The 23,343-nt window shown below is 51.3% G+C and overlaps 1 protein-coding gene across 3 annotated transcripts; it reads right to left on the bottom strand.

Moving 5' to 3' along the window:
• Window positions 1-2,152: 2,152 nt before the first annotated feature.
• On the bottom strand, window positions 2,153-22,966 carry TEF (TEF transcription factor, PAR bZIP family member). 3 transcript variants are annotated; one of them, XM_077168983.1, is made up of 5 exons: window positions 15,683-15,920; window positions 15,190-15,289; window positions 11,656-11,973; window positions 6,798-7,018; window positions 2,153-5,705 (listed from the first exon to the last, which is right to left on the bottom strand). In XM_077168983.1, exons 1-5 carry the CDS (start codon window positions 15,710-15,712, stop codon window positions 5,490-5,492), a joined length of 885 nt encoding a protein of 294 aa, XP_077025098.1. In that variant the 5' UTR covers window positions 15,713-15,920; the 3' UTR covers window positions 2,153-5,489. The 3 variants fall into 3 exon arrangements, with proteins under 3 accessions (XP_077025098.1, XP_077025100.1, XP_077025097.1); XM_077168985.1 differs by lacking the exons at window positions 15,190-15,289; window positions 15,683-15,920 and adding an exon at window positions 22,784-22,966; XM_077168982.1 differs by lacking the exon at window positions 15,683-15,920 and having other exon boundaries at window positions 15,190-15,371.
• Between the last annotated feature and the right edge of the window lie 377 nt (window positions 22,967-23,343).

Genomic DNA, 23,343 nt, shown 5'->3' with positions numbered 1-23,343 from the left:
AGGACCTACTGAAGTGAGAAGGTGGTGAGTGTGTCCTCATAGGGAGGACTGCCTGGGGGCTGGGAGCGCCCACCCTGAAACCTGTTCCTGATTTCCTTTGCTGCCCACCTTTGTCTCTGGCTGGCTGCTTTCCCAGATTAGCAGCTGACGTCAGGAGCTGTCAGCTTGACACCACCAAGGGCGGACGTGTGAAGGGGTGCAGCCAAGGAACAGGGCATGTGCAGCTTTGGAGATTGGCCCCCTAGGGAGTAGCTTGGGGGGTGGAGGGGGGCAGGAGTTGGTGCCGAGCTGCAGCATCAGACCTGCACACATCTGTGAAGCTCCTTGGATGGCCTTGCCACATCCTCATTGTGCAGAGAGGGAAATGGCTCAGAGAGGTGGAATAACTTACCCAAGGCCACTTGGCTGCACTCACACCACCCAGCAGCTGGACTTGTCAAATAGCCCCGTGATACTCAGGGGGTGAGGATCTCAGTGCTGGCTAGTGCCTTTACTTGGGACCAGGAGTTTTCTGTGTGTGAGCCTCCCAGCAGCCCTGCAAAGCTAGAGCCCATCCTACAGCTAAAAGAGCCCAGCCAGACAGGGAGTGACCTGCTCAAGAGTACACCCCAAATTGGTGGTGGAGGCAGGCTTTGAACTCGGGACTGTCTGACTCCAAAGCTGGTGTTCTTACCTGCCTCAGTCAGCAGAGATCCCACAGCTTTGATGCATTTCAAACCCACAGCCTCATCCTTCCCATGCCTGCTCAAATTGCTGCTTTGAGTGAGAGAACCAACAGCCAAGGAAAGAATGTGGTTGGTGATGGCCGGTCATCGCTGAAGAGAAACAGACCCCCAGATGACAGATCCTGGGTGGGAATCCTGGGGGCAGGTCACCTCCTTCCATCTTCTCTTCTCCCCTGACCTCCTGACACAATGAGTTTCTCTCCCAGCTCCCCTGGCTGTCAGTCACACCATTTGCCTCAACCAGTCCTCCTTTATCTTTGTCTAACGTTGGTCAGTCTCTTTGCTGGGAGACACGGTTGGTTGTGAGGGCAGGAGGCAGGACTGACATGAATAAGCACTTGCTAAGATGCTAAGCACCTCTAAACCTTGCTTTTCTCTGTTCAGTGGGGTAACAGTGTCCCCTCTGTGACGTTTGATGAGATTCAGCTGCAAAGCACCCAACTCAGGGTTCCCATGACTCCGGGGCAGGATCGAGGTGAGGCTTAACTCAGGGACTGACAGCAGGGGGCTGAGGGGGTGACACTGCCCTGAGCCCGGGGCCCACCACAGTACACCTGCCCAGTTAGTATTCCAGGAATTTGCCACGTAGTACTCCCTGCTCTGGGTTTGAATTTTGGCTCTTTCTATGCTTTGGGGCATATCATTTTGCCTTTCTGAGCCTCAACTTCCTTTGTAAAATGGCTATTTTTAGAAGTCTGCCTTGCTAGCCTGTGTCTCCAGACTCCTGGAGCACCCCACCCCTCAAACCAGATACCCTGGGCACTAGCACCCTGTGGTATGGACAAGCAGGGCCTCACTGAGGAAGCAGGTGCCTCCAGCTCTGGGGCAATGGAGGGAGGGAGGAACGGTGAAGAGAAGGGGGAGCTGGGAGAGGGACTAACAAGGTGATGCACCCAATTCTACCACCCACTCCCCGCCCCTCATGAGAGCCCCTGGGGAAACATGGCCCAGCCTGGGCGGATCCAGGATGCTGAGGCCCTGGAACCTTCCCTCAGCTGCCACCCTTTCTATATAAATTTGTCTCTTAATTGCAATAGAAAACCTGGCAAAAATCAGGGCCCACCAGGACCCAACCCTCTCAACTTTTGTGCTGTCTTCTTTTCTACCTAGTATGGTGTCCTTTTCCCAAGCAGCTTCCTGTCTCCATTCTAGTTGCACAGCACTTTCATCTGTTCAAACTGCTTTGGGTCTGGTGCTTCACTCGTCCTTCCACAACAAACTGCAAGGTGAGCAGGGTGGAAAAAATGTTCAACGGAGGTGCAGAGGGGTCAGGTCACATAGCCAAGGGTCTCCTGCTGCTGATGAAGGCTGGGGTGGGGCGGGGCAGGGAATCTAATGAGATAAAGTTGCCTCAACTCATGCACCTAGGTCAGCCCACAGACAAAGGAAACACATAGGCAGAGGGGACAGAAAAGACAGCCCCCGGATTCTCATCTCAAAATATTTAATTTTGCTTTGAAAAGGATACATTCCCGGGTTCCCTTCCCACCACATTACTCCAGCCCACTGGCAGCGACACTCTCTCTTTCACACACACACACACACACACACACACACACACACACACGCACGCACGCACGCACACGCATGCACGCACGCACAGCAGGCCAAGGGGCTACAGTCTGTTTCTGTCCGCTCCAGCTGGGAGGGAGGGATTTTCTCCTCACCTCCTCCCTTCAATAAACGTAAAGAAGAGAGGGGCCCACTGCAAGGCCGACTCCCAGGGAGGGGAACGCACAGCCCCACAGGCACCAGCACATCACATGCACTTAGAAAAATAAACCCAAGTGGTGTTCTGACATCCCCAACTCTATAAGACAGCAATGTCCACCTGGAAATTCATCTTTGCCATTTTCTAGAAAAATTTATTGCACTAAATTAACAGATGTTAAAGGCGTTCTGGGGTCAGGCTTTGCAGTGAAAACCTGGAGCTCCTTGGCCCTCTGTACACGGAGCACAGCTCCCAGGGCCTGAGTGGGAGACTGGCCAGGACAAGGGGCCTGCCACCGCCGCTGCCCACTCCTGGCGCCCTGCCTTGGGCCTAGAGTCACAGCAGCCCCTCTCAGCAAGGTGATGCTTACTCAGAGTTTAGGTTCACTGCCAAGTGTCTTCCCCAACCTCGGGACCCAGGCAGGCAAACCCCTTCCTTAAGACCATGTTAAGTTACCCGGATCCCCCATAAGGCTGCTGTCTGTCTGAAAAGAGCATTCTCTCTAAATAAATGTATTTTACTTAGATACATAAATGTACATCTGGATATACATTTATTTTATGCATTTACTTGCCACATCCTAGCTCACTCACGATTTGTCTGTTCTGAGGTTGCACTGAGGCTGCTGCAAAGCTGAAGACAGGCCATGTAGGAAGCAGGCGGCACTTCCAGCCCATCCAGGACCCACAGAGAGCTGTTCAGTCAGCATCTCTAGCCTCCAGTGCTTTTTAGAAAATGTCAAAAATCTGAACACAGGAACCTCAGTCCTTGTCAACCCCAACATGAAGTGGGTTCAGAAAGGAGTGAAGGATACTCCCATTTTCGGGACAGAAACTAAGCCAGCACCAACCCTCTCCTTCTGTAAGGACCGATTATTGGGCTAAGGAAGGAGACAAGCTTACCTGAGCACTTCTTTTCCCCAAAATGTCAATGTCCATGGACATCTCCTTCATGTCCCTGCCAGGGTCCTGACTCAAGGAGGCTCTTCTAAAAGAGTCCAGCAGCCACACTTTTTCCAAAGGAAACACTCTGAGAAGGAACCAGACACAGCTGGTTTGAAAAGCCCATGGTGGGCTGAAAAGGAGGGACACCAAATAGGCCAAAGACGACATCAGGCCGTCATCCCACCCACTGGAGTCAGGACATGGACTCCATCCAGAGATGAAGTTGTCCATCCTTTAAAAAAAAAAATAAAACCAAAAAGCACAAACCATACACTTTCTGGCCAAAGAAAACGAAGAGTTCTTATGCTCTTCTACCAATAACAAAATAAGAGCTGCCCTCTTGATGAGCTGCCAGACCAGAAGGAGAGTGCCCGGGTGGGCAAGCTGCCCGGGGTAGGACACTGACATGCCGGATGCAACTGCCCTGTCTGTGGTTACAACAGAGTGAGAAGTGTGTACATGGTCTTAACAAGCCAAAAAGTAAGTCAGGGTCTGGGGCAGGGGATAAGGGTGATCTCCCTTGGCTTTAGGGACCCTGATCAAGTCCCCCACAGAGGCAGGTCCCTTGTGGCTGTGGCAGGCCCCTGGGGTGCGGTCCTTGGCCCGTGGATGGCTTCCCCCGGTCTTAACATCTGTGTTTATGAAAAGTCTTTAGAGGTCAGGCCCAGGACTCTGAGCCACCACTGTAAATAAAGCCAGTGCTGAGGATGGCAGAGCACACCCACTGCCTCCGAGTCCTCTTTACCACAGGCTGCCTGCCCTGAGCAAATACACACATCCATCTGGAGGGTGCCCCACTGACCAAAAAGGGCAGAAGATTCTGGAATTTCCTCTAGGAACCTGGGCAGAGCAAAAGCATGAGTCCAGCCAGACACAAGAGAAAGAAGTGGCCGCGACATAGAGGAAGCCACAGTTGCGAGGCTCTCTCTGCACCACAGCCAGACTTGGGCGTGGGAGCAAAGCCAGTGGAGCCTTCTACCCCTTAAGAGCTGCACTGTGCCCTCAATTACTCAACTTGGCCGCCCTGCTGGCACAGGAAGAGGCCCTGAAGTGAGACGGGGAAGCCCTTGTCTACCTGCAGGGAGAATGGATTCTGGCCTAGCCACATTAGTGAGCAGAACAAGAAAAAAGGGCATTTCTCAAGAAAACATGCCCAGATCTTATGCCCACAGCAGGAGGGGGATTGTGGAGGCCAGTTTTCTAAACACCATGCGGAAGCTGTATCTTGGGTTCCAAAGGTAAAGCTTCCTAGATGAGGAGAGTTTTCCTTTTCAGTCGAAGGTAAAATTGGTTACTGGGTGAAAAGAAACAGCAGGCCCAGAGGCCTAACCTAAAGGAAAATCAAGAGATTCCAGAGGCCTCACCAAGGGACCCGGAAAGAGAAAATGAACAGACCTCCTTCGCATGGGTCACCAGAGCTCAGAGGACAGTAGCCTGGAGTTTCTTCTCCATGGCAGGTGACATGCAGAGAGAGGCCATCATTAGCATGTCCTCTGGCATCCAGATGTCAGGCCTCAAAGCCACAAGTGAAATGAATGGTTGGTGCATTTCTGCTGCAGGCCCAGACCCCAGTCCCATCCCTACTCTTGAGGCCTGCCACCCTCGCAGACACTAACCAAGGAGCTGGCCTGTCTTTCCAACTCCAAGGAAAATGGGCTGGATGTTTTCTCAAAGGCTCTCCAGGGAAGGCGAGGTGACATACCCCACCTGGAAATGTATCTGCCACCTGAGAAGGCGCAGGAGCGATGACGTCAGGACCCATTCTGCAGCAGCAGCCCTGGCTGGAGCAAAGGGAGAGCTGAGGAAAGCCTGAGCGCCCTGGGAAAGGGGAGAGCTGGGTTCCAGGGTCCCCTTTCGAGTCAACTGGGACATCCAAGAGGAGAAACTCAGGCTGATTCACCGTCTGTGGATTCTTCCACGTTCTGTCAGTCAGGAAGCTGCACCAGGGAAGTCCCACGGCTCTGACCACATTACAATGAAGCTTCGATGTGAAGGCTCCTGGGCTGGCTGCTGACGGTCACTAGTCTCCACACGTGTGCGGAGTTTCAGGGAACCCCCAGACAGAGGTCTGAGGTGTAGGCAGCACCCCGCCCAGGCAGGGGGCGCAGGTTACAAGGGCCCATACTTGGTCTCATACTTGGACACGATGGTCTTGCACTTGCCCACCTCCTTGCGCAGCTCGGCCACCTCCGTCCGCAGGGCCGTGTTCTCCTTCTCCAGGAAGGCCGCCCGGATGGTGATCTGGTTCTCCTTCAGGCGCCGGGCATCGCGCGACCGCTTGGCTGCCACGTTGTTCTTCTTGCGTCTTGTCCAGTACTTCTCATCCTGTGGGGAAGTGCCTTCCTTGGGTCTCGTGTCTTTCCCACCACTCCACCCCCCACCCCTTCCTACCTCATCTGGTATGGCCAGAACTAAATCTGCCAAGGCACACAGAGTGGCAGTGTCCTTTTCCCAGGGAGGCAGACCAAGAAGCAGTGCCCTTGGGTGGGATCCACAGTAGAGGGAGGGAGACCCCATTTGCTGGAAGCTGCTGAAGCAGAGTGCTGTCTATATGGCCTCGGGCATGTTGGGACTGGTAAAGAGCCTGGACTAAGCTTAATCCCCTGAGTTAAATCTTGGTTCTGCAATTTACAAGCTGTGGAACCATGCAAGTTCCTTAACCACTCAACGTCTCCAGACCCTTATCTTTACAATGGGGATAATCACAGTACTACCTCTTTGAGTTGTTTGAGGACTAAATGTGTTAATTTATATAAAATGCTTACAGCAGTGCCTGGTCTACTGTAAGCGCCATGTAAACGTTTGCCACTATCACGTTATTAATGTCTCAGAAACACCCTGAGGCAATACAGTTTTTCACATTTTACAAATGAGGAAGCTGAGGCAAAGGAAGTCGTAAGTGGCAAAGCGGAGACTGAATCTAGGACTGCCTGACTCCACAGCTTGAATGAAAAGTCCTCCCTGTGAGTAAAACTGTGTAAGTATCCCCGCCTTCCAGTGCAGCTCCTACAGAACTCTTAGCTTGAGAACTGCTTGCTCTTCCCTGGGGATGGTCACAGACAAGCTATCTTTTGTCCTTCCAAGCAAGGGCTTGTTCAACGCCTGTTCCTGTGGCCTAGTGAGCTCCTGTCTGAAGGCTGGGCTAAAGCCAGCACAGCAGAAGCCTCAGCATAGCTGGTGGCCCCGGCAAGGAAAGAGAAAAACCACAGGGAGTCACAGTGAGCCCAAACACTACCAGACTCCCTTTATTTCTTACAAGATAGATGCAGGATTGGACTTTGTGCACTGAACTCATGTTTTCTACATGGTGTCAATGTAGAAGGAGGGAAGGGCCTTCAAGTAAAATCAAACAAGACAGACAGCCCCTAGGATCCTGGGCAAGCCTTGCCCCTTTGCTCATGGAGGATAACAGGTTACCTTCTGCTCATCGGGGACGAAGACCTTCTTGGCCTTTTTGATCATGGGCTGGGGCTTCAGGTCTTCCTCTGCAAATTTGTGCTTCCGAGGATTGAAGAGCTCCCCACCCGGCACGCTGGAGAGGACCAGGTCAGCAGGGTCAGGGTTGAAGTTCACATCCACCTCCACACAGTTGGGGTCAATGGGACTGGGTGTCTCCCTCTCTTTTTCCAGGGAGGATTCTGAAAGACACAGAAGGCAGGTGGTCCTGAAACAGCCCACTAGTCAGAAAAGACTCACTTCACACATTCAGACACTTGCTTGAATCTCAAGGTTGCACAAAGCACGACCACTTAAGGGGAAGTAAACAGACTGGCCTCCAAGCCAGACCAGAACAAGATTCAACAACACAAACATGGAAATAATTCTTCCCTTTAGGAACAGAATGCTCAAAAAGAAACACAGGCCCTCAAAAAGGACAGGATTTTCCAATCCCCCCCCCCCCCAATGTTAGGCAAAACATGAAATCATTATATCCTCTTAACTTCCTGTGGTTTCAAGTTCTCAAGTAATGAGAAACAGGTGACTCCTTCTGTGAACTCTAATGGGCTAAAGACCCAAGCTGAATGAGCAAAATGGCTTTCATTTTTGAGCACATGGAACATGTCAGTCACTGTACTTTTAGATAGATTTAGTCTCATGACAACTCTGAAAGGGAGATGGATATTAACCTTGTTTTTCAGAATTAAGGAAACTAAGGCTCAGAGGATAAAATGGCTTCTCCAGGGTCACACTGATTGCAAATGACTAAACTAAAATTTGAATCTGGGTCTGGCTGACTCTGAATCTTTTCTGCCCCACCTTGCTGCTGCCTTTGAATGGACATTGGATTAAAGCCACTTTCGGATGTCTGAGAGATAAGAAATATTAAAAAATAACATACTTTTGGTCTCCTTTGCCAATGTTATTGATCACATATGCAAAAGAATTATACAGTCAACAGATACTTATTGAACACCTCTTATATGCCTGACACTGTCCTGGCAAAGATAAAGCAGTAAATAAAACACATAAAAACATTTTTGCTTTCATGGATGTTATTCTAGTAGGGAAGGCTGACATTAAACAATAAATTAAACAAATATATAAAGATGTTAGATGCCATATGTATATCTGGAGGGAGAACATTACAGAAAGAGTGGTCATTAAGTGCAAAAGCCCTGAGGTAGCTGCTTGCCTGGTATGTTCAAGGAACAGCCAGGCAGGCAGCATAGCTGGAATGAATGAATAAAGGGGAGAATGGTAGGAGGGGTGCAGAACAAATAACGTAGGACCTTTAATCATAATAAAGCAGTGGTTCTCAACAGGCATCAATTTTGCCCTGCAAGGGACACCTGCCCACGACAGGACTGGAGGGGGTGCTATCGGCACCTCCCCTAGCCCAATAAAAAATATTACCCATATCAAACTGTCAATAACATTACTGCTTTTGACTTTCTTCCTGTGATAGGCAGCCATCAGAGGGTTCTGAGCAGAGGCATGACACAATCAGACTGTTTTAATGGTATCACTGAAAATAAGCTCATTGTGTCCTCTTAGAAGGGATTAATTCTAAAGAGGTCTGAGCATCAGAGAAATGAATGACCACAGGCTGATGTGGGAACTGAGGAAATCCTGGGGCCTGCCACCCCACACTGCAAAATGAGCAGCCAAAGTACTCACCACATGGAAATGCTGCCCAAAGTGCAAATGGGGGTCTGGTGCCCTTCGGCAGCAAACCAATGCCAAGATGGAGCGAAGTTTCAGGAACAGGACAACAGAAAGCCCCAGGAACAAAAAGGAACAATTTATAAAAAGCACATTAAAAAGAAGCTTGGTGAATCATTATACTGGTATTTCTTTTAGCCTCCAGTATCTCAGAGCAGCTAGAAGTTAAAACCTAAAGTTGTGGAACTGTTATCCATGTCAAACTCCGAAATCTGTTCTATAAGTAATTGTTGCAATGTGCTTTGAAATTTATTGCTTTTTTGTATATATGTTATTTTTCACAAAAAAAAGAAAAAAAGTTAATTGTGATGACAAATGCACAGCTACATGATGAAAAAAATTAATGTAATCGCGCACTGCATGAAAGAGCAAGGAATTTTAAATCTTAAAAAAACAAAAGATGGATGCTTGGGAATGATTCTGAGGAAACTCTTTCCCAGTCGATAGTACTGTAGAGTATAAATCCTTAAAATGACTGCTGGAGGAGGAGGGAGTAGGGAGGGAAAGCTAATAGGTCTGCTGGTAATTTGTCTGCAACATTCTTCTCTGAGATCCCTCTTCACAGAAGATGTTGAAATTAAAATCCAAAGCTGACAACTAGACCTCCCATATCCTGCAGGTGGGGGGTACAAACAGATAGCCACCTGTCCCTTTTTGGCTGTACCTAAAAAAGCTGGAGACAGGCATGTCCAGCGATCCAGGCATGCCACTCCTGAGTACATGCCCAACAGAGAAGGACACTTGTAGTCACTAAGGGAGCTACACACACATGCTCACAGCAGCCCTCCTCATAGTTGGGCCAAAATGAGAAACGCCCCAAATGCCCGTGTAAAATGGATGGACTGTGTTACATTCGTAGAAAGGGATATTATTCAGCAATGAACATGAATAAACTACTGCCACAGCATGGATGACTCTCACAAGGCTAAGGGAAAGAAACGAGACACCAAAGAATATATACTACTTCTCTATTTTCTACAGAAGGAACTGAAAACCCATGGTGAGGAAGTCTACTTTCTTATCTACCATGTGTACAATTCCTTGCTATAAATCTTACTTCATCTATACTGTGATTTTTCTTTCTGTCAAGAGGGTATGCAGTAAATATATTCTGTAAATGTATTCTGTTAGTGAAAAGAGAATCTGATGCCCAACAATTTATATGAATACTATAAAGCTAAAGAAAATTATATTGCAAGAGAAAGAATATAAAATTTATAACAGTTAAAAATAAAAAGAGGACAAAGAATACAATTCCCTTTATAGAAACTTCAACTACAAGCAAAACTAATCTTGGGAGATGGAAATAAGTGATGACCTTTGGAGAGAAGTGACAGAATGGGGTCACCGAGGGGCTTCTGGGAGGCTGGCAGTCTAGTCTCTGATTTGGCAGTTACAGGAGTGGGTTCACTTTTAGAAGACTCGCTGAGTTGTATACTTAAGACTGGGATACTTTTTCTGTACTTCAATTAACAAGGTTTACTTACAAATAAAATCAAAAGCAGATGCCCTAGGTGGTCTAAGGTACAGAGAGGGGGCTCGGTTCCACTCTGCCCTCTACCTACAGGTGGAACCCAGCCCTCCAGGACAACTTAGCCAGCACTGAAACGAGATGCCTTCAAATGAGAACTCTACCGAAATCTGCTGAAGCCTCTAGAATGAGCTGCCAGTTTACAGAAAAACAGACAAACCAAGAACAGGGGCAGAGGAACACGTGAAATGGCACTACAGAGATACAGTCAGCAAAATCCAGCATGTTGGAAACTATGGAACAAATGATTTGGTTTCGTCAACAAATAAAACACAAAGAAGAGGGGGTGCAAGGATAGTTCAGTGGCAGAATTCCTGCCTGCCATGGGGGAGACCCGGCCCATGTACTTCCCCCCAACAAAAAAAAAATGCAAAGAGAGGAGAGAGGGAGCTTATAGATCACAAGAGTTTCAAGAGAATTATCAACCAAATGTAAGGTCTTGGCCTTGTTTGGATGTGGATTCAAACAAACTGTAAAACACTAATATTTAGGAGACAACTGTGGAAATTTAAATGCTGATGGGTTTGTTGTCAATTTCAGAGGGAAAGTGGTATTTTTGTTAGTTTTTAAAAAAGAATCCTAATATTTTAGATACATATTGAAATATTTATGGGTAAAATGATACAACGTTTAGGATTTGATGGAAAATAATCAGGTGGGGGAATGGGAGGGGATACAGAAAACAATGCAGGCTATGAGTTAAGAATTGTTGAAGCTGCATGATGGCTGCATGGAGGTTTATTATACTATTTTCTTATTTTTTATTTGTTTGGAAATTTTTTCAAAAGAGTTTTTAAAAAAAAACTTTAAAAGAAGTTTCCTAACAGCCACCAGCCTGTCTGCCTCTGAGCCCATAGAAAGCTTTGCAGACTCCCCCAGATCATGCCTCCTCTGGTGAGTCTATGTCTAAGGGGCCTGAAAAGAAACAAACCAGCCCACCCTCAGAGGTAAAAGAGAAAAAAAGGAGATAAGGCTGAAGGAAGGACCCTGAAGATGATGCCTGTCCTGACCAGATGGTGGGACTGCCTTTTTGGTGCCAGTGATGAGGCAGTACCCGGGTACAGAGTCAAATACCCTAGGTTCTACCACCACTACCTACCAGCTGAGTGACCTTGGGCAAGTTACTGAATGTCTCTATAACTCAATTTTCTTATCTATAAAATGAGGATAACAGTACCATTCTCAAAGTTTTTTTGTGAGGACTACATTGTAATATTTGCACGTGTAAGTGCTAAATAAATGTTAGTTGCTATTATCATAATCATTGCCTGTGATTCCTGTTACTTTGCAGTAGAGTGCAGGTGGGGGTAAGGAGCAGCAGCAAGGAAATGCAGGGATTTCTCTGCAGCAGAGCCTCCGACTGGATGGGCTCCCACCCTACCGTCCTGACCATCTGCATCACACCAACCACCACAGTGGCTCTGACTGCCGCTGCTATGGCTACTATTTTTATCTACAGCCTCAGGGGACAGAGCTGAAGGGTGGGGAGCAGAGGGTTTCTGCACATGGCAGGCCCACCGGGACCTCCTCTTGGAGAAGGAAGGTGTGCAGTAGGAAGCTGCCCTAAGGCCTATCACCAACCTGTGCTGGACACAGTTTCAGGGGTCTGAAAGACAGCAGTGGAGGAGGACGGTGGGGATGCCGTGGAGGAGCTGGCCGACTCCTTCCCTTCCAGTTCGGCCACAGGCAGCAGCAGGTTCTGGACCAGGTGAGTGGGGCTGGCAGGGATGCCATTCTCCAGCAGGAATTCGTCCAGGTCCATGTACTCCAGGTGGAAGGACTCGCCGTCATAGGGGATGGTCTTGTCCCAGATGGGTGGCATAAGGGAGGCTGAGACGGCCATGGTGCTGGCCGCTGCCGCCTCGTCCTCCTCCAGCTTTTCCTTCCCCTTTTCCTTATCTGCAGACACAAAATCTATGATGAGACACCACACCAGAGGTTAACTCCAACCCAGGACCTGAGCAGTGAGCTGCAAGGGGCTGACCCATCTCTCTGGGAGTCCTCACTCCATCTCTTGCATTTCAAGAGCTCACTGTGTTCTGTGATTTTAACCTGGGGCCTGAACCAGGCCTGGCTGGTCTCCTTCAGAGATAGCACTGGGCCCCCATCCATGCCTGGATTACCAGATCGCTCACCACAAGCTCTGAGGCCTCATGTGGTCCCAAGGTTAACATAGAAGGGGCTGTGGGAGTAGTATCTGCAGGAGAGAGGTTTCAAGGAAGGAACTGGAATTTCTTACCCTTCTTGTTATCTTAGCACAAGAAGGGTCGAGATCCTCTGGCCAACAACTTTTGTGGTTTTTGTCTCCTCCTGTTATACTTCTCCCTAGCATGTTAGCTTAGGGCTTGAATCCCAGTTCTGCCACCCACTTCTTATGTGATATGTGACCTTAGCCATGTTATTTAGCCTCTCTGAGCCTCTGAGCCTCAGCGTACTGTGCTGTAAATAAGGATAAAGCTGTCTCTTTTATGAAGAGAGATGGCATTTGAAAGTGCTTTGCAGGCTGCCTGGCACACGGTTAGTGTCCATTATTATTGGGAGCTTGTTGAAGCAGGGACTATGTCTAATTTTCTTCTAGATCTGGGGGCCAGCACAGGGCTGGGCAGACAGGAGGCCATGGGAAAAAGTATACTTATTGCAGGAATGAATGCTGGATTTGCAGATTTCCTTTAGACTGATTAGCTAGAGAGAGCCTGGAGCTGTCTTTTCAGGACCTTTTCCTCAGCAACCACCTCAAGAACCTCTATCCTTGAATCAGCAGGAAAGACTGAAGGTAGGCATTCTGGGAAGGCGAGGGGTAAAGCTAAAGAAAAAAGCCTGCTCTCATTCAAAGCATAACTAATCAATTCGTGGGATCTCACCTGGCTATCTCAGTCAAAAAGTTACACAAGTGGATGTTCAACAGAGGGCAAAGTAAAGACAAGAAAGAAATAGGTTGTAAAGAAATCAAAGTATTAGGGAGGACTATCAGAAAAGTGGAAATAAAATCAAGATAAGTTCATACACGTTTTCAAAATTGAGGGAGACAACTTTGAACTCAGGATAGTGAAGTGAAAAGCAGAAATCAAATATGATCACAATGAAAATAAAACCGGTCACACAAGGACCCCTAGATCACAGACAGCCAAAAAAGCTATCTATTGGTCCAATAAAAATGGACACACCCGGTGAATTAAGAAGATGGAGGTGTGGCTAACAGAACTTGGCCATGGCTTCTAGTACAAATTAACTTGAATTCCTAAAACTCCTTTCGGTACCAGGTTTTGGTATGAAACCAAGTGGGAGATAAGAGAGCCAAGACCTGATGGCTGGTTGGTCAGCTGGTCTCTCTGCCCTCCTCCCCTGAGGTCCTGACTCCACATTCTGTTCAGCCATGACGATGACCCAGGTTGGGTGGGGTTACTTGGGATCAAAGCAGGTAGGAGAAAAAAGCAGTTATATTGAAGGACAAGCAGCAATAAATCTCAGGTTTTGCCTGGCCTGAGCAAATAAGGATATTTTAAATGAGAGTTCTGATTTAAGATACCTGTGTAAGATAGAGCTTTAGTTGTAAGGGGTGATAAAGAGCTAGGTCTATCACTCAGGTCACAGGGACCAACACCAAGGGTTGCTAGCAAGATATGGCTGAAAGAGTCCCCGTCTGAGAGTGTTAAGGCCTAGTTATGTGACCCTGGGAAAGCACCCTCTCCTCTCTGATCCTCAGCTTTCCTCATCTGGGAAGTGGGGGTAATCACTAATGATAGCTGTGAAGACTAAATGAGATTAGATGGTGTACCAAGCCCTCCGCTGAGGCTCTGCAAATGTATGGGAGGACTATCTTATGGATGGTTATTGGCTGGTCAGTTTGACCAAGAACCTGCCAGGTCTGGACACCTGTGCCCATAGCCTACTTCAGCCCCAGACGTGGAGCAAACCATCACTTTAAAAACAAACAAAAGGGTTTGTGCATATGAAGTCCAGAGCAGAAGAGGGCTTGGCCTCACCTGATGTGTCAAAATTATTTATAACCCAACAGTGACAGCCATGGGATGGCTCAGAAAAGATCTACGAACAGAAGAGAAATGGCATTTTTAAAAAGAAAATTAATTCCCCAGACAGGCAATTCAGAGGCTTATACTGTCCCAATCCCTGGTCCTTGGAAATTCAAAGGTCTCAGAATGAAAGCATACCTCATCATACCTAAAACCTCACAATAGGTGGCACTCCTACTGCTCTCTGAACCTCATATTCCCAGGCCAAGAATCAAGGCCAAACCTGCTTTCCCGAAGTACCCTAGGGATTTTTGTGACCTACGAAATAAGACAAAGCTCAGCTGGCCATTGTGGCCCCAAAGTCTAGGGTCAGCCTCAAACAATGAGGGGAAGGGCCTCAGTGGCCTCTTTCTAACCCTCAACCCTACACCTGTGCACCCAATCCCCTTCAAGGTGCCTGGACCCCCTTTCCAGACACCCCTCCCCCACCCCCATCTCAGCAAGAACCCTCAGACACATCTCCAGAAAATCTCCAAGGTGTACCTAGTAGCTGGGGATGCTCACCCACGGGGATGAAGACTCGGTGTTCCTCCCAGGAAGGGGGGCTGGCCATACACAAAGGCAACCCACTGCTGTACAGAAGTGCTTCTCAAACTTTAGTGGACTTAAGAATCACGGGAGAAGGAATAAAGGGGTGAACTGGATGTTGGATAAAATGCAAACTCCTGTCCTAGGAGCTGCAGAGTCAGTGAAGGGATGGGCCCTGGAACCAGCATTTTAAACCAGCATGTCAAGGGTTTCGGTTGCAGGTGTCCCCAGGGATGGAACATAACGTAGATGGCTGTCCCCGACCACCCATCAGATTCAATAACCCCTTCCGAATGTACCCACCTCCCCTCCTCACCCTTCCCCGCTAACCCCCAAACGGACCCATCCGCTCTCAACTCTTTCCCAATATCTTCTCATCCCAACCCCCTTGCCTCGACTTCAAGCCCCTCCTTATATTCCTGGCTCCCATCCCCCCCACCCGCTGGACCACTTCATCCTGACTTCCGACCTCCCAGCCCCGCCCCCCGCGAGGCCCCGCCCCGTAGAAGCCCCGCCCCCAGGTACGCGCGGACCGGACCCCACCCCATTCCCTCACCGAGGCGCGCCTCACGCGGGGGGTTCTCCATCAGCTTCTTCAGGACCAGCGGGAAGGAGCCCGGCAGGCCCCTTTCTCCAGCTGCGCGCCCCGGCCCCACCTGCGAATCCACACGCAGCTTCTTTCCGCCGCCCGCGTCGGACATCGTGCCCCGCGCTCTGCTCGCGCGCCTCGCCTCCCCCGCCCGCCCCCCGAGATGGGCCGGAGCCGTGCGACCCGCCGCAGCTGCCGACACAGGCGGCTACTGCGCAGGCGCCCAGAGGCACCCCCGTCTCTCTCTATCCCTACCCCGCCTGCGGACCGGTTCTAGTGTATTAATTATTCATGAGGCGAGGCCCGCGTCCCCCAGTGAGGGCCTTGGATTGGACCACCCTGGGAGAGGGGCAGGCGCAGCCTTCCGGGCGGTGATTGGTTAGGCAGCCGGGGTTGCGCGAGACACGTGCCGGGCCAGGTGAGGAGCGACTCTGGAGACCCCGCCCCGCCCGTGTGTCACCTGATTGGCGCCTTCTGGAGAGTGTGTCATAGGCCTTCCTCGGCGGCGGCCCCTTCCCCTTTACCAGCAGTTTCGCCTTCGCTTCCCTTTTCATCACCCCCACCCCTTCTCCCGGACAACTGCAGCCTCTTTCCTCTTCCTCTCCGCTCGAGCTCGGAGCCTTCCGGTCGAGCGGCTGAGGAACCGCGGCGATGGGAGCCGGCAGGCTGGACACAAAACCTGTCAGGCCGGGGTGGGGTGGGGGGGCGGGACTGCGGGGCCGTCCGACCCCCCAGGGGTCACGTGGAGCCGCAGCCGAGTGGAGTGGCGTGGGGGGGGTCGGAGGGGAAGGCGCGGTGACGGCCAATAGGAGGCGGGGGCGGGGCCCGGCTCTCGCACGAGGCGCAGCACGTGCGGGCTGCGGTGGGGAGGGCTGGGGCGGGCCCCTTTGTTACGGGGACTCCAGTCCGGGGTCGTGGGGCGGGCCTACCAGACCCCGCCCGCGCTCCGCCCCCCCACGCGACCCGGAGGTTAGCTGAGGGCAGGGCCGCAGATGGCGGCCTGGCCTCTCCAGCTGACCTCAGGCCGAGGGTGCGGGCGTGGCGGCCAGATAAACACCAGCGTGGAGGGAACATTCTGGAGGCCCCGGGGCGCAGGTAGAGGGCCTTGCCCTGACCCAGGATCGGGGTACACGCTTGGGCCCTCCCACTTAACTAGCTTGTGACCTTGGGAGACACCAGTCGCTGGAGCCTGTTGCTTTAACCCTAAGGGGGTTGAGTTAGATGATCCTGAACAGCTTTGACATTCTGTTTCTCTCTCGGTCCTTTTCTTCCTTTAACTTAAAAAAAAAAAAAAAGCCTCCTTTACACAAGATAGGGATTACACATTTTGTGGTGGAAGACCACCTTTCTTCAAACACAAATACTCCCTGGAAGTTCCTCAGAAAACCTGTGAAAATGTAAAATGTGAAGGGGAACACAAACGTGAATGTAACTGGGAAATCAGGATTTAAGGAATGAGTTTGATTGCTGAATCATATAGATACTCCATTTTGCTTTCTGGGATATTGAAGTAGATAGAGGGGAATACCTAAAAGCCCTAAACTAGAATTAAGCTCCCCTGATACCTGAAATGATTGTAAAAGCCCTTCTCTTGTGTCTTACTGACTGTAAGAGCTGTTAAACCCTTAACTGGTTATTTTCTTGTAGGGCAAAGGCCCTAATGCTAATAAAGTCAGCCATTAACTAACTTCAGCCCCTTACATTTGTAAGTCATATCCACAAGGCTCTGCTATTGAAAGATACCTTGTCTCCCTTTCTTTTGGCTCACACCTTTAGTACTGAAGTGATAGCTCTGCCTTCCCTCCTTTCAGCTTATGTTCTATTGAAATTATAATGATAAAACTTGTCTCCTTTTTTGCTTTGAACTTACTATCCCAAGTAACCTCCTTTCCCCTTGCTAAAATTCTTAAGCCCCCTAAACTCAGGGGAGACGGATTTTGGGCCATTAGGCTGTCTGTTCTCCTAGTATGTGCTTAATAATAAACTCTATGTTTGAAACCCTGATTTCTCAGGAACTGGTTATTGAGCGCGTTGGGCAGAAGAATCCATGACCTTCGTCTGGTAAATGAAGACATTATAGGAAGCTGCTCTTAAACAGCGCTCAGAACTTCTTACGCTGTGGCTGGATACTCCATAAGGGTCTCTTTGGCCGTGCATTCAGCACCTGGGAGGACAGTCCCACTCACTCCATTTTCTGACTAACTGAAAGATATGACATGAGCCTGGTATGCGTAAGAGCAGGACAACCACATGGCTTCCATGGAGCTGTGACCAAGCCTGTTATCAGCGTCCATTGCCAATACAGAATGCAGGAGAGCACAAAACTCTGTTCAGGGAATAGTTCAGTAAATAGGTATTGGCTCAGACTGTTTGTGCTAGTACCCCTCGAGCCAAGTCACACACACTTGGAGCCTTATTAATGTTAACCATCAGCCATTGTGTTTGATACACAACTGAACCCCGAATAACAAACCAGAGTACTAGCCTTGCCAGCACCAGGTTCCTTTCTAGCCTGCATACCGGTGGTGGCAGAGTTCTGGGCTCTGTGGGTTTCGCCTTGGTCTTGTTGTGTTCCTGGGGACAAGTGGAGGGTGGAGACTCTATTAAATCTTGCCCATCTCTTCAAAATGCTCAAGAGTACTGGCTTCCTGTTTGGCTTGCATTTTGTCCACACCCAGGGTTCAAATTACAGATGGAGAGCTGCCCTGTGAGTGCCATTTCCAAAGAGGAGTCCTCACCTCCAGCCTCTGCTATGGCCCAGGAGCCACCACCTGACAGCCACAGCTTCTCCAGTCAAGCTGGGTTGGTAGCATGGTGGGAGGGGGTGGGTTTTGGAGCCAGACCACCTAGGTCGGATTTCTGCTTCCGATTTCTGTATGACCTCAGGTAAATTACTCGACCTCTCTGTGCCTCAGCGGCAGAAGCAAAAGCCTCAATTCTGGGACAGTACTGAGACTAACACTTGGAGCTATCAAAATGAACTCTTATTATTACTCTATCTTGGGTTGTTCTGCTGAGACCTCATACCTTCAAGAATAGTGGGGGTGGGCAGGGCCTTGCTGGCTAAGAGATGGTAATCTCATCCCTCAGTGTGGCCTTTCAGCCTCTGCAACACTCACCTAGCTGGTCTTTCCTACCTCTCCTCTTACTTCTCTCCCCCTTTCTCAACTTCTACTGCCCCAGGGGCCTTTTATTGCCCCAAAACCCTCCGTCTTGCCTGCCTCAGGGCCTTTGCAGGAGCTATTCCCTCAGCCTGAAAGCATTTCCTTTGTCTGTCTCCACTGGATATTGTATGCCCGCCCCACCCCAAGCACAGTGAACACTCAGTCAGTTGTCGACTGACTTAAGAGCTGCTGGTAACCTGTGTGTGGGGCAGAGCCTGAAAACGGGCAGAGCCAGGTAGCAACCTTGGACAACTGTGTGGCCTTCCTCCTGTCTGAGCGTCACTCTGCTCATCATAGAACAGATAATCATACTTCCCACGCAAAGGCATTTTAGACAGAGTGGCACAAAAGTACTTAGCATGATTCCCAGCTCATGCTCAAGAAACAGGCTCTTAGAGTCAGGCTTCCTTACTTTAGGGGCCTAGTCTCTGCGTCAGGCCAGTTAAAATGCAAAGCTATTTGGAAAGGGCACTCCTCGGAACTGTAATCAGTTTCTGCCCCTTAGGGAGAATGAGTTTCTCACATTTCTGTGAACATGGGTGACAGGTAGCCAAGAAGGCCCTGGCTCCCTCAGGCTGGAGGCAACGGTAACAAAAGAGAGGCTGAAAACTTGCACTGGCCTTGAGGATGACCAGTCTGAGTATGTTTTCTCACCAGAAGAACCGGGAAATATAAACTGAGAAGATTGCAGTGAGGATGAAATGAGGTAATATGTCAAGTCCCTAGAAGGCTCCCTCCTCCTTCCTCTTTCCTAAAGCAAACCTCACAATTTGTCAGTTTTACTCTGGTTCCTCCAGGCTGGGAGTTGAGGAACCCCCGTGGACCTTACCAAGGCCAAGATCAGGACAGCCCATACTTTCAGCCCCCTCAAGGGGAATGGCCAGGCCCCCTCCTCCCTGCACCCCTGTGTCTGTCCCCAGAAGTCCTGCTTGTTACTATACAGGCCTCACCCTGCCCAGTTTGGCCAGGCTGTCCCATTCGGAGCAGGGCTGGTAGCACCGTGTCCCTAGGAGCCTCAGCACACATTTCCAAGGACACAGCCCCATGTGTGTACATGCATGCATGGACACACAAACTTGTGACATCCCAGTTCTTTCAAGGAGAACACCCACAGGAAGGAAGGAGGAGGAAGGGAATGGAGTTCAGATTGCAAATGTGATGTAGTAGGAGGGAGCACAATGCCTGGCCAAGCTGCTCTTTGCCTTTCGCAGAGAAAATAGCATGGTACTTAACAGTGTGCAAACATTTCACATGGGACAACTCATTCAATCCACAGGTATTCTCTCACCCCTTCTTGCAGATAGGAGAGGAGGCACATGTCATGGAGACATAGCCAGTGAGTGGCAGACTCAGGATTCACTTCCTATCTCCAACTGTAGACCCTGTTCTGTCTCCCTTGGGCCCAAAAGCAACCCTGGGTCAGAAGCATCCCAGGCAGGGAGCCTGTTTGCCCCACTTAAGGTTCAGCCTCCTGCTACCTGTCCAGTCTGACCAAGGCAGGCAGAGGGGGGCAGTGGACAGCCCCTAGGTACAGCAAGTCCCCACAGGGTGGGGAGTGAGGAGGTGAGGTGCTGTTCAGAGAAGTGGGGTCTTCCCAGAAGCTGGAGGAGAAAGGGGGTGAGCAATGGGGCTGGAGTGAGCAGCCTGGAACAGAACGACCTCTTGGAAGAGGTGTCTTGGGAGAAAGGGAAGAATCGTCCTTACGGATCAGGGCCCAGAAACATAGAGGGGAAACTGAGTCAGGGCTGGCAGTCCAGGCTCACCCTTTGGCTGGAAATGGTTTTCTCTGTCCACAGGGAGGTTGGGTGAATGGGTGGGCCAGGGTGAGGGGCAGCTAGGCCTCCACTGTGACTGGAAGCCAAGGGAGGCTCTGGCCTTGTCAGCCACGTCACGGACCAGAAAGAGGCAGAGAGGGCTGTGCAGGCTGGGGGCAGCAAGAGGGACAGGAGCCCCAAGGTCAGGTCTCAGGGAACGTCTTTGAGAGAATGCAGGGAGGCCTGAGTCCACACCTGGAGCTTTGTTTTGACAGTCCCTCACCCTGAAGCCCAGATACACTGCACACTTGACCTGAATGTGTGCTGTAGTACAGCCGTCAGGCCAGGGAGAGGAGGGAAAGTGGGGAGCTTGTGAACAGGCCCTGGGTCTCCCAAGGAAAAACCTGCCACCTCCTACCCATTCCCTGATGTGGTGATGGGTAGCAGAAAGTTCACCAAAGCTAAGACCGGGGGGACACCAAGGGCACACTCTCAACTCAGGGGCAACCTCCCACCTCTCTGGTTTTCTCCCACGAGATTCAAAGTCAGAGCAGGAGATGGGGAGAGAAGCTGCTTCAGCAAGAACTTTTTAAATACTTGCTACATGACTGTATCATGCTGGAAATGGTGGTTTGTAGGGTGTGTGTACTTTTTCTACCAAGTATACTGTTTTCCAGGTAGATTTTCTTTTTTTAATGTTTGTTTGTTAATAAATGGTTCAGAAAACAAGGGGACTTAAAGTGGTGATGGTAGGTGGGTGGGGGAGCAGTAATGTGGGGTGCACTGACCCCCTTGGCTCTCCCCACCCTCATTTGGTCTACCCAGTTGGCTGCAGGCCTCTGTCAGTTCCAGACAACCTCACGCCTTTGCCAGGCAGTGAGACGCCATGCCCCTCTGACCAAACTAGCCGTCCCCGACCCACTGATCCTCAGCTCCAGAGAGCCAGCTCTTGGCTCTGCTTAAGACCTTGGGCAAGACCCCTATGTGCTGGGCCTCAACTCTGCCTGTCTGCAGGCTCTGAAGACCAGCTGGAGCGTCAGTGACCAGCAGCTGCTGCCACACTTCAAAGGCCTCGTTATTCTCGTCCAAGGGGCAGTGCCTGAGTTGCCCCCAAGAGGGCCGGAAGCTGACCTTGTGCATGCACAGGGAGGTCCTGGGATGCCCTCGTGGGGCCTGGAGGGGCTGTGCTACCTACCCTGGGTGCTGGGACCCAAAGAATTCGCCACCTCTGGCTTTTGGAAGGCCTTCCACTTTACCCACCCACATAGGCCTCAGAGATGTCAGCTGTGACCTGTTAGTACATGTGGTTTCCAGCTGGGGTCTCATCTGTAGGGGCGACTGGCAGATGGGATTCTCCTGGTGAGCAGGAGGGCACAGGGGCACCTTCTGTGAAGCCCATCTCAGTGGGTGGCCTGGACTGTCCCAGCACGCAAAACCACAAGGCGCTCTAAGAGGCCTGGACCCAAAGCTACCAGAGAGAGCCCAGGGGGATCCTTCTCTGAACTCTGGGAGCTACCCTGCTCCCTTGGACAGAGTGTCTGCTGTGGGGCAGAGCATGCTGCCCTCCAGCCCCCACTCCTGATTTAACACAAATTGCCCATGGGGCAGCCTGGCTCCCCATGGGGGCTGCAGAGTCTGTCCTCAGGTTCCAAAGTCTGGGCGAGTGGGCTGAGAGCCCTGGGGAGACCAGCCCCTCAGGGACAACCCCAGCCACCTGCTGATGAACTATTATCAGGTGCCAGCACAGCAAGATGAGGGAGGGGCCTGAAAATGGGTCCTTGAGGGTATGCCAAGGGGCTCCTATGTCAGCCTCAGGCGGCAGAGGGTAGCTGGGTGCCTGTGCATGCTCAGCTTTGGAGTTTGAGCACTGGGGACCTGGGTGAGAGCCCCTGACATCTTGGGACAGAAGAGGTTTTGAGAAATATTGCCAGGAGAGAGTACCACGAACAGGCCGGCTCCCAACTCTCCCCAGAGCTAACAGTGGCCTTGGGTTTCCCGGGCAGGACTTGGGAGACTCCTGGTGCTGCCAGCCAGAGCTGCCTGCGGGTCCACGCCCTCCTCTGCCTTCTCCCTCCACCGTGTTTGCCTGCGGTATCCTAGGAACGCGGGACTTTGAGGCTGTGGTCTGTTACATAACAGCTTTCATCCCTGCCATGAGTTCAGCCCTCCAGCGAGCGGGAGCTGAAAGCAGGCGCACGGAGGAAGGGCCTCTTCTCCAGACTGGGGGCTCCTGCCTGCCCAAGTCTGCAGTCTCTATCTCTGCCCTGCACACCCCACAACGCGCACCCAGAGGAGGGAACTTAATAAGCAATCAGCATCCAGCTAGAGCCTTTCAACACGACCCCCGTGTCCTGTCCTTATCCCGTGTAAGTGCGGTACCTGTCAGTAGCTGCACGCTGACCGTGGCTTCCCAGAACTCACAGCTCGGGGAGGGAGCAGTCCTCGAGTTGGTGCGGCATCCACAACCTTTCCCCATCCCTCTGTGCACCCCAGGCTTTCCTCCTGCCCGAGAAGGGGCCACAGGCAGACCCCTGCTGGGTGCCTTCCCTCGCCTGGAGATGCCTGCCCTGCCGCCCTACTCTTGGCTGCCCCTGCCCCTTGGGCACCTTGGCAGCTAGCCAAGGCAAGCCACCCTGCTCCTACCTGTCCTCTTCTCTGGCCAAGGCAGAGAGTGCTCCAGCAGAGACTTGAGGACCTCAGGCATGTCCATGGCAGGGGCCACTCCGATCCGGTCGCAGCTGGACAAGCCCGGCGGGAGGTGCTGGCTCCAGGAGTTTGGAAGCCGCAGGAGAGGCAGTGGCTGGCCGGGAAGCTGCAGGCTAGGAGGCAGGCAGGGCGGGAGCCCGAGGCAGCCAATAGGCAGCACCGGCGGCGGCCCGCCCGGCCTCCCCCAGCTCGGCGCTCCGCCAGCTGCGGCCGCAGCCAGGCCTTCCCTTCCCGCTGCCTGGCGGGACGAGCCTGGTCCTACGCCAGCCGCGGCACGTGGAGCAGCTGCGCCAATCCCTTGGCGGAGCACTGGGCTGTTATCTAACTTTGCAAAGGGAAGTTCTTCCCCAGGCTGGGAGCCAGAACCCAGGCCTTCTAGGTGAGCGCTGCGAGCACGGCTACACGCCCACAGCGAGCACACATCGGCACACCTGGGGAGGAGGAGCCCTGGAGGCCCCCTGCACAGGCTAAGGAAGCCGTCCCGGGCTGGGGCCGGA

This window comes from Tamandua tetradactyla, chromosome 7 (genome assembly GCF_023851605.1).
Source record: "Tamandua tetradactyla isolate mTamTet1 chromosome 7, mTamTet1.pri, whole genome shotgun sequence".
Lineage (NCBI taxonomy): Eukaryota > Metazoa > Chordata > Mammalia > Pilosa > Myrmecophagidae > Tamandua > Tamandua tetradactyla.
The sequence above is the reverse complement of the archived record's forward strand: the minus strand, read 5'-3'. Positions and strand labels throughout refer to the sequence as shown.